The sequence below is a fragment of the Diplotaxodon limnothrissa genome, linkage group LG7 (genome assembly GCF_057381915.1).
Source record: "Diplotaxodon limnothrissa isolate DT_005_m linkage group LG7, D_limnothrissa_male_GT1.1, whole genome shotgun sequence".
Taxonomy (NCBI): domain Eukaryota; kingdom Metazoa; phylum Chordata; class Actinopteri; order Cichliformes; family Cichlidae; genus Diplotaxodon; species Diplotaxodon limnothrissa.
In genome coordinates, this window is record NC_140602.1 from 2,418,787 (window position 1) to 2,430,142 (window position 11,356).

General features: G+C 42.7%; 1 protein-coding gene across 1 annotated transcript in view; it reads left to right on the forward strand.

Annotated features, from left to right (window-relative positions):
* cdh13 (cadherin 13, H-cadherin (heart)) overlaps window positions 1–10,272 on the forward strand; it is a 295,213-nt gene extending 284,941 nt beyond the window's left edge. The window contains exons 13-16 of the mRNA XM_085358926.1: window positions 2,655–2,888; window positions 9,162–9,380; window positions 9,885–9,979; window positions 10,210–10,272. Of these exons, the coding sequence (XP_085215052.1) occupies window positions 2,655–2,888; window positions 9,162–9,380; window positions 9,885–9,979; window positions 10,210–10,272 (611 nt within the window). The remainder of the gene's footprint in view (window positions 1–2,654; window positions 2,889–9,161; window positions 9,381–9,884; window positions 9,980–10,209) is intronic.
* Window positions 10,273–11,356: the final 1,084 nt, after the last annotated feature.

Consider the following 11,356-nt stretch of genomic DNA (forward strand, 5'->3'; position numbering starts at 1 on the left):
ATTGCTCACTGAATGAAGCATTCAAGAAAATAATAATAAATGTCATTTTTAGGGAAATTATTATCTTTACATATTCTTTATGAAGTTATTAGAGTTCTGAGGGACGTCTGAAAAGCAGAAAGCTGCCTTGAAGCCTAAATGACTGACGAACACTGAGCATCATCAAAGTCTATCCCAACTCTGGACTTTACATGTTGTAGCTAAACATCAGTCACATGAATGTCAGTATGGATGTGGAATAGGCCTTATGTTATGCTCACAGTGCTAGTGGGGATCACACGGTTGTTAGTGGAGGCACCACTTGCTGAAACACAGTAGTTGCAGGATTGGCTAATAAGCGTCCAGAGCAGCGTTTGGCTGAGAGACTGCTCGACAACATGGTTTAAAACAGGAAGATCTTTAATGGCATCAACCTTGTTAATTCTAAGTGTGCTGTGTTTGAAGTTGGCTAATCCTGCTAAACTTATTCTGTAAATGATATGCTGATGTATGCGCATTATGCAAGAATTCTCTGCACGAGGATAAAATGCAAAAGAGAAGAAACCCCACTATTGCACAAACGGATCAATAGTTCCTTATCAGGAGTTTGAAGTTGTAATAACATTTATACTGCCTCTATAAAATTACCCATTTATTGCATTATCTACTATTCCTTGACTTCTATAGATAACCTATTTAAATCCCATGACTTTAGCTTGTGGAATACACTTAAGAGGATTCTGCAGCATCTGAGAAATTCCACTGGGATCCATGTAGAGTAGGAAAGAATTATGGGAGAAGAGCTATAAGACCCACATGAAAGAAAAGAGACGGGATTTCATCTCAGACCAACGAGGGGCAAAGATTTATTTTCAGATTTATCTAAAAAAAAAAGAATAATACCTGTCCTGTGATACATATACATGACAGCGTAGATACTCACTAATGCCATACAAGACATCTTACTGAGAGACCAGAAATAAACTCTCCACCACGTAGTCCGAGTTAGCGCAGTTAACGTTGTTTCAGGTCAAGTATTTTGTGAATGCATGTTTGAGGACGCGGCCGCCACCTCATCCACCTAACACATGACCACGCAGTAATATTTGTCCATATTAAACAAACCAAAAAACTGAATGTCAGTATCTATATCTGTCTGTACAAGTTGATAGTAATTAAGTGTTGCTTCCATATCCACCTGTACAAGCCAGTTCTGGATCATGTATGAATTTAGGGTAAGAGTTATTTATCAGTCCCGACCATGTTGGAGCCTGTAGCTTAAAACACTAAATCAAATGCACCATTAAAACCATACATATACATAATGTTTTGAATGTGATTGGTCATTAGCTCAGTATAAGACACACTTTCTGAGAGAAACAGTTTTCGCTTCAGTGTCATTAAAATGTAAGAACCAAGTGGATATTCACGTTTTACAATATTTAATCTTAAAGCGAGTCAGCTACAAGATGAAAGAATCAGCCAGAAACGATGCTTTTTAATGAAATTACAGTAGCCAACATGATTCTAGCAACATTGTTCCAACTAGTAGCCCTTTTCTCATTGACTTGCCACAGTAGGAAAAGCACAGGCTGAATTAATGATGTCCCAGTTTCATTAGGTGTCCCAGTAAGCTATGACAGTGAACCAGCATGTACCTTCCTAATGAAATGTGGCCGTCATTAATACACCTGTTCGTCCCACGCTGTGACAACTGAAAATGTACACCGGTGGAATAAGACTCCATCGTTTGTGTTTCTCTTTCAAGAATCCAGTTGTTTTTCATATTAATACGAGCAGCGTATTAAAAAATGAACTTTCACCTAATCAGCATTTCGCAGCTGTAACATTTCCTGCTCGGTGTGTGCAGCTTTTTTGCAAAGCCACTGTAAAAACCCAGACTGGGTTTCATTCCAGCATCACTTGACATTTATTGTGCATATATCTCGACTTGTTTTTATCCCCTCTCTGCCCTAAATTGTCTGCAAATATATATTTTTTTAGCTGGAAAAGGTGGAAGGGACCCATTTTCCAATTACAGATCTTGTCTTTAGGTGTTAATTGCTGACTGACCTCTGGAGCTGTTATTGGATGCCATGCAGGTTTTTTAATAACCTCTAATCGCAGTGAAACAGAGAGCCATAATAGAGAAGTGCCAAGGTGCTTTTTAACACAGCATCCTTCAATAAGGTGTAATCTCATCCAAACACAGAAGCCAGCTGAATGCCAAGTCAGAATGCTCTTTTGCAAAACACGAGCCGCTGTGATTCATGCTCTTCCGGTACCCAATCGACACTCCGTTTTCTATTGTTTGGGTTAAATTAGGTCAGCTAAGCAGCGTGGATCTTATTAAGAGTAGTGCTGTTTTGGTTCGGGGCGTTTGTCGGGGGGGTTTCTTTTGATTTTTTTACATTCCCAGTGAACATGTTTTAACTTGGCAGAATGAAAAAAACACTAAAAGCAGAATTTACTCCAGAGTAAATAATGACTAGCCCGTGTTTTACTGCAGCCACACTGTATTATTGCTCCTTTCACATCTGTCCAGATCATTGCATTTCACATTGTCCACATGCTCAGGAGCATCCAGGCCTACAGAAGTGCACTAAATCTTGCAAAGGGAATTAGCTCCCATGTCTTTCCTTTTCTCATACGTGTATTTTTTCATCTGTTTCCAGGCACTCCTCCAGCCACAGGTACCGGCACTTTGATCATTCACCTGGAAGACTACAATGATAACGCGCCGTACGTCTTACCATCGGTAGCGCGAGTGTGCGAGGACACCTACGATGTGACTGTTGCTGTAGTTGGGGGCTGGGACAAGGACCTCCCACCCAATGCTGCACCCTTTAAAATAGAACTGGGAACACAGCCTGACCTGGACAAAACATGGAATGTTACCCGGGTTAACTGTAAGTATTTCATTTTAAGATGAGATTCGTCCGCCTGTATGCAGGACTAACCTGAACTGTGTCAGGCTAGCCTCTTCTCATGCCCAGAGCATCGAGTAGTGCTGTTCTATCAAAGCCACCAGTCTCTCAGAACTACACGCAGAGTGTCACCAAACAGGTAAAGTTAGGATTTAGTGGGAATTTGCAGTGTGGGACAGGCTATGCAGAAAACCTGCACTGAGAGATACTGACTACAAACTATTATATGTGCAAACCGTCGCTCTACTTCAGGTTAAAGGTGTCACACAGATCATGAATGCAATTTCCCGCCATCCACAAAGCGCAAATACAATAAGAAGTCATTGAAGCTAAATTCAGTTTTCCTATTGAAATAACATTAAAACTGCAGTTTAATTGAATTTACCTTGATTTAAATTAAAATGATGGCTTGTTAGCCTTCATTCACAGTGTTTAAAATGACAATGATGCTAATTATCTTTGTGTTTCAGTTGGGATTTATACAGTATTTAGCAAAAGTGAGCAAAATTGGATTAGGTTTAACTATTTACATGGAAATATGAGGCAAAAACCAAGTTTGTACAATTCTACCAAGCTTGATGGTCAATGCTTGGTGTGTCCGCCGTTATTCTTCAGTATAACAAACTGTTGTAATTTATCGAAGCAGTCTTTGGGAACAGTTCTCTGTGCTTCTAAAAGAACAAGAATCCAGAGCTCTGGATGTTGGATGCCTTTTGTTCTCTGTCGGGATCTGTGGAGGCCAAACCATAACTGATAGAAAAGCACAAAGTGGAGTAGTATCCACGTATGCTTTTGCTGCTGTGGCAGTATGTTTGGATTTCATGCTGAAATAAACCAGAAACCTTTCAGATGGTATCTGATTGTTGATCAGATGTTTAAATGCAGGACTTATAGATGTAGACAGTAAACGGACTTTTAGGTGCTTACTAACTAGCATTCACACTGCGATGGATCAGAGAGCAACGTAGAGTTAATATATTACCCAAGCATAGTTGCATGCAGACTAGGAGGAGAACCACCAACCTGCTCTGCCTCCTGAGCTACAGCATTCAAAAGGTGGCTGTAAATATACATTTTCAATGTCTGGGGTTGATGTTATGAAGTTATCTAATTGTGCTCAGTTAGAGTCTTTTCCTAAATCTACCAAGTGATTTTGTGAGTGTAAAAAAAACCCCAAAACATGCAACACACTTACAATAAGAAGTGAAGCACACTCCTGACGAAACATCTCCTTTCTCTTCATTCAGACTTTGATTCTTTCAAATAGGACCGTTGTGCATCCTCATCTGCAGTTACGTCTACCAGTGTCAAAGGAGCAATGCTAAATGACACTTTGTGTTCATATATGCCGAGTCTGCAGTATCTAATAGAAGTGCAGTGTTTGAGGCTTTTGAAAGAGAGCGCACAACTCAGATACCATAATTGAGTTTACATAACAAAAAACTGGTTCTCCTAATGAAATATTAAGAGTAAAATATGACGATATGGATTAGTATTTGTATACCTCTTTCCTGGTCTTACGATGCAAAGTCCTTTGACTTGAAACTATACTCACCTCTTTATGTAGCCCTACAGCTACAATTATTACCAATCAAGAGTCATTATTATTCTAATATGCATGTCTTTGGACTGTGGGCGGACAGAGCACTGTAGGAAACCCCACTCACACAGTGGGAGAGTCAACATACTCCACACAGCAAGCCCATAGCCACCTCATGACCTTAACAGACTGACAGTCACTTTTCTCTTTTTTTGCATGCTGGTTTCTCTTTCTCAGGAGGTTTAAAGCACTTTCCACTGAGCCCGGGGAATCTAGAAGTTTAAAGGAAAATCTGAGAGAAGTGTTACAGAAAACTGGTACTCTGGAATCAGCTTCATGTCGAAAATGTTTAAGGGTCAATTCATCCAAGTACAATTTGATACCCTGTCACACAGTGTTGATTTGGACTGTCCAGAATAGTGGAGCAGTCATAACTGGAGAGATTCCTACAGATCACATGATAAGGATGAGGAGAAAAACGATGCGCCGAGGAAAGCGGAGATGAGGCCAGACAGACAACCAAGACATTGAATCAGGATTGCATGACCGACAGTGCTGTCTGTGTTTGTTTGAGTGACAGACCAGAGCTAAAACCTGCCCAGAGGTATTAGCTGTGACTGACAGCGGAAGAGAGGGGTACAGACACTCCTCAATCAGCACCGCTGGAAGAGACAGATAGGGCCAGCAGAGAAAGAACCCATTCCCAGTGAAAGAGACTGGCGCTGTGCTCATCTCAGCTGTGTCCCTCTGTGTGCTTCTGTTTGTGTGCACGCAGCATCAGGAGAGCTCGTGGCTCTGCCCCGACAGTACATCTCAGTGTAAGAACAGCTGGAAGTTTTTATGTGGAGGGGTCGTGACAATACACGCAGACAAATGCAATTACAATTAAAAGCTCGCAGAGATATTATGGAACATCTTTCTGTATTCCTCACTTTAAATTTCTCTTTTAAAGTGTTCTGATGGAAGTCAGTAAAAGTTGTGCAACTTAACTTCATCATCAAGGCTGAAGCATATAGAAGGATAAACAGTTTTAACACACGATGCTACGCCGCAGAACGAAGAAAGGACGGGAAAGGGAGGGATCGGGCCAAAGTGTGGCTCTAAGCAGCACAGGTGGTGGCTGACTGATATGTGTTTCCCCCCCCTGGGATAACAGCAGCTGTGCACTTGCTGCAGCGACTGTTCATAATTTCAGACATACAAATCCATACTGATATCAGCCCTCAACACTTTCCACACGCGCTGAACTTGCCGAAGAATATCGAAAAGACCATTAAAGAACTTCAAGGTTTGCAGATTGTCCGTGTGCTGGATTCAAGCAGAAAACTTATTTTAGTCTGTTAGCGTTTTGATCCTTGCTGACTGTTCATAGCTGATAATTAGCTGACACATAAACAAAGTAGGTGGGAAGTGCACGAACTTCCTTCTTTGTACTTTTAAAAATACTCTCAGAAATAAAGGCTGGAAGGTCCTGGATTCATTTAGGACGTGGGTGGGGGGCAAAAAAAGAAGGCAGGCTGCTGATCTTATGATTGAACAATAATTAATTGTAAAGTGTAAAAGATGGACAAAGCTACGATGTGATGAGTCAACAGACGTAGACCAAAAAAATGGTAAATGGTAAATGGCCTGTATTTATACAGCGCTTTACTAGTCCCTAAGGACCCCAAAGCGCTTTACATATCCAGTCATCCACCCATCCACACATTCACACACTGGTGATGGCAGCTACATTGTAGCCACAGCCACCCTGGGGCGCACTGACAGAGGCGAGGCTGCCGGACACTGGCGCCACCGGGCCCTCTGACCACCACCAGTAGGCAACGGGTAAAGTGTCTTGCCCATGGACACAACGACCGAGACTGTTCAAGCCGGGGCTCGAACCGGCAACCTTCCGGATGTCTTGTTTTTTGTTTTTGTCAGTGATTTGTCAAAAAATAAATTCAGATTCTTTTTTCTCTAATGAGAAATATAACTGACAAGATGAACGTCACATTGTATCCAGAGAGATTTAAAACTATCACCTGAACGAATAAACTCATCAAGAAAGTGCTGCTGAGGTCAGCCAAAGTTTTCTTATAGAATTTAATTTGACTTGATTTCTTTTTCCAACCACAAGAGAAGAAACAGAATGTAGATTTATGGCACCTGGATGCCGGCTTTGCTTTTCAGACCTAGAAGTGATGTCCACACTAGACACAAAATAATCTCTAAGAGATACGAGTTAATAAAGTTTCCATTGGGAACTGCAGCGGCGTGTCAGCTGTGGTGATAAAGACAGAGAGCTCAGCATTAGAACATTTCAGTCCTCTGTTTTATATTTACCTGCTTTTTCTCAGAGTTGATGGAAATGACTCATAAGAATGTAGGACAAGGGCACATGCTCACCTACCTCCAGGATCTATGATGTGGGCTTACAGCATTATTATTTTGAAGAGGATAACCTAAAGCATGGACAAGAGCTGCAGTCATGCACATGAACAAATGCAATTGATCAAATTCATACAAAACCAACCCAGAATCTCAAAGTGAATCCCCAAACACTGCTGTCCCAAGAGACACTTTAAGATGACTGTTAGACTCGGGGTTTTTTGGGCTCCATAGTCCACAACAACAACTTCACTACTGCCCTAATTGGAAGCATTCGAACCTTCAATGCCCTAAAAACTAGATAAAAGATGAACGAGACTTCAGAGCTCTAAAGAAAAGCAACATAATAATAATAATTCTTCCTCCTCACACTGCTGTGGCACTCACAGTCACCAAACCACAACCCAAATGAGTACTTGTGAGAGATTTGAATGTTGCACCACTATAACTACCATTGTTCAGTCAAGGAAATAAACATCTTCTGGCTTAGTTCATAAAACTGTGTTCAGTTTTACATAATGTCACGATCAGCTGTGTGTCAGGACTCGAACACGAAAAGGTAAAGTCAAAGCGGCCGCTTTATTGGCTGGAAAACTAACATCAAATACAAAACTAAACTGGGAACAAGAAACTCTAGAAAACAAACCAGGAACTGAGAACTAGAAGTTGGAACACGGAGGGAAAACAGCATAGTGAGGGTGCGACGCGACAAAGGGCAGCGGAGAACACAGCGCTTAAATACACAAGAATGGGAAACACAGCTGGGACTAATCCAACATAATGAGATGAGAGGAAAGCAAAACACTGATCACAGGACGTGAGACTACCAAAGTAAAACAGGAAACACAAGACAAGCACGGAGATGCAGACTTGACCAGGAGGCACGGCTGACAGGGAACCCACAGGAGAAGCACGAGCACAAAGGCTGTATCCCAATTCAGGGTCTGCAGCCTCAACGGTCCTCAAGGGCCGCGTACTCAAAGACCGCTAAGGCCGGAAGTGCGAGGCTTGTGAAATGGGACGGTCTAGCCTCCGTCGCGCTGCCCAGGTTGCCTAGCAACCATGATACTAACAGCTGGAAACGTGTCATACAGCTGTGTTTGACAGAGATGAAGGAGACAATCTTTTGTTCATTTGTTTGTTTCTACATGAGCTTTGATCATTCTCTGATTAAGCTCAGCTATTGGACGGCGTATATTTTAAAGTAAAGGCTTTAAAACCAAGTTAGTACAAACGTCACTAATGTCACATGACTTTGTCGACATGTGGCCAACAGGAATGTTTTCATGTTCTTCGTTATTAAACATTTGCACATAAATAAGTGACATCATATTCAGTACTTAAAGTTTACTCTTCGGGCGCCCCTCATCCGCCGTTTTTTTTCTGCAAAATTATCCACACCCACCGCCGCGCTATGCATTCTGGGATATGTTGGGCCACGAAGTCTACACCGCCACGTCCTTAAAATTCAGGGAAATGAAGGACGCATCTGAGGGCCGCATTTCGAGCAGCCTTCGAATTGGGACAGCCTTCGTCGCGTCGCTGTGACGTAATCGGCCTTAAAATGCGGCCTTTAAGGCTGCAGACCCTGAGTTGGGATACAGCCAGAGAGTTTGAGACAGGAAAGGTGTAGCACAGGAGAGGCAAAGAAACTCAAACACAACCAGACACTAACAGAAACAAACAATATTAATAAGCAAAAACCAAACACTGAGTCACAGGACTCGTGACAGGTCATTTATTACCAGGAAGGTTTCCTGTAATTTTTCACCAATCTGAGTAGAGGGAGCAACAAGTCCTGCTGTGTCTGTACAGAGGAAGACCTCGAGGTGTTTACAGCCACCCGAATGTTCACATAGTCATTCATGTACAAATCAGAGTGTGACGAAACATATCGATCTGCGGGGGGTTTGTGTGAAGAATGACCTCAGTATTTCTGACGTTTATTGCCTTATAACGTTATTTTGAGCACTGAGTTAAATGACAGATTTTCTAAGTAAACACAATTTGCCTGTTTTAGAGCTCTCAGCTCTGGCAGACAGGTGAAATGTGTTGGCATGCATATTGTGACACATTTCAGCATGAAGTGCACCAGTTTCAGTATGTTCTGTCGTGTCTCTGGAGAAATTTTAAAGTATGATGCAACAAAATGTAATGAATCTGATGCAACTTAAATGGTGGCAATTTCCATTGCTTCAGTTGTCAGGAATGCCTTTGCACCTGCTTACTTTGTGTTTGTTGCACACACACATGTTTAGTTGTGCTTTGCAAAGGAGCTCACTGTTTATGTAGAGAAGATGGACGTAACTTTGAACCCCGTCCAATGTTTTCTTTGTCTTCCGCAGCGACGCACTCACAAATCAGGCTTCTGCGCAGTCTGAAGAAAGACAACTACCAACTCCCGCTGCTCATCACGGACTCAGGGGTACCCCCTTTGTCCAATAATACAGAGGTCAAGGTTCAGGTTTGCATCTGTAATAAGAACCGGATGCACTGCAGCTCGGCCCACTCCCATCGTGCCAGGTTTCTTGTGCCGCTCGCAACACTCCTGCTCACCTTACTCTGTAAGTACATCGCAACCAACTCCCACAACAACAGAAAACTCTGGTTTTTTGTGTGTTTTTTATTTTCTCCTCAGTTCAAAAGTGAATTCCTGCCGATTCCAGTACAGACTCGGGTACAAAATCAATGCAGACAAACATGGAGCATCATTTTATTTAGGATCAAAGCAGTTTTTGCACTTATGTTCACGTGTAAAGAAAAAGGCTTTGAATTCTTTGCCTGGGAAGAATACATCATTTAATTCAAGATGCACAAGTGTGTCTTGTACATTTTATGTTTCTATATTTCCTGCCTACAAGCCTAAGGTGCTCCCAAGGAAGTCAAACTTGAATTTACTCTAAATATCTCATTTAAGCCAAGTGATGGTATGAATAATTCAACCTTCTCCATTTACAGCACGTTTGTAATGGAGGACATCCAACAGCTAGTTTGGTGAGAAGAAAACTCATTTGCATCTTTAAGGCCCCAGATCCCGTTCTCGCTCTGTCTGGGCTTGTTCTCTGTAGTTTATAGGCGAGCTCGCTGTATGCCGGCGGCTGTCTACAGCAGGAGGGATGGTGACGGAGTAAAGCGAGAGAAGGAGATGATGAGGAATGAGAGGGTAAAAAAAATAATGTGATGGATGGGAGGAACAGAGAAGGAATTTCATTTCAGCGCTGAAAGATGGGTAGCTGTAATTATTCCATCTTTGTTCTGCTAATTTGTGTTTGACTGTAAAATGTTTTACTTCTGATCGTGCGACAAATCACAGCCATCCTTCCCTTTGTCCTCCCAGCTCTCTTCTTCTACTGATCTTAACATCTTTCCTCCCTTTTTCTCATCTCCTGTCAGTCCTGTCAAACTCTCTTCCTTCAGCCTCCTCTGCCACAGTTTTTTGTAAATGGTAAATGGTAAATGGCCTGTATTTGTATAGCGCTTTCTAGTCCCTAAGGACCCCAAAGCGCTTTACACAACCTGTCATCCACCCATTCACACACACATTCACACACTGGTGATGGCAAGCTACATTGTAGCCACAGCCACCCTGGGGCGCACTGACAGAGGCGAGGCTGCCGGACACTAGCGCCACCGGGCCCTCTGACCACCACCAGTAGGCAACGGGTGAAGTGTCTCGCCCAAGGACACAACGACCGAGACTGTCCAAGCCGGGGCTCGAACCGGCAACCTTCCGATTACAAGGCGAACTCCCAACTCTTGAGCCACGATCGCCCCTTTTGTACCACTTGTCTTGTGCTTCTCTGTTTAGCCGCATTTCCCCCATAATCCTTTGCTTGTGGGCAACATCTCTGCTGTTCTTTTTCTAGCTTCTAGTATGACTCAGCGATCTTCCTATGGCTATAGATCAATCTGTCTATGGATGCATGTCTTTTCTCTGAATGCTCACTCCTAACAGATAACTGTTACGTGTTACAGAAAGCATTGTTTGAAGTGGCGCCTGCGCCCACTCTTCATCTTCTTCTGATTCAGCTACGTGCACTCAGTTACCTGCAACTTCTTCAGCTCGTGATTCACAGGACACAAAGTATTAAATTAAAATGACGGCGTGTAGCAAGCAGCGGCATAAGCACACCGCACGACAGCGTTGATAGGCCATTAGTCGCGGTTTCGCTGCGACACACTAATCACAAGCTGATGCTGCATCAGCGTTCAAGGACAAACAGCCACCTCTTGGAAAGTTTTATGGCAGTGATCCTGAGACTATCCCAGCTGGAGCAGTCAGGTAGCTTTTCACAGACTCCTTTTCAGACGCAGCTTCCTATACGGGGTTTCCATGGTAGCGCAAACATGTGTCTGAACTCGAAAGCCTTCTAATTGGTTGACATGCCAAAGATGATGTTAAGAGAGTCTTTGCCACAGATGTCCTTTTTGCACTGAACGACAGTAGCCTTCATTACTCTACTGTAACTAGTGCAGTGATAGACAGTGGCATTCATTAACCAAATAGCTTCTCCAGAACACGGATTCTTGGATGCTTGTT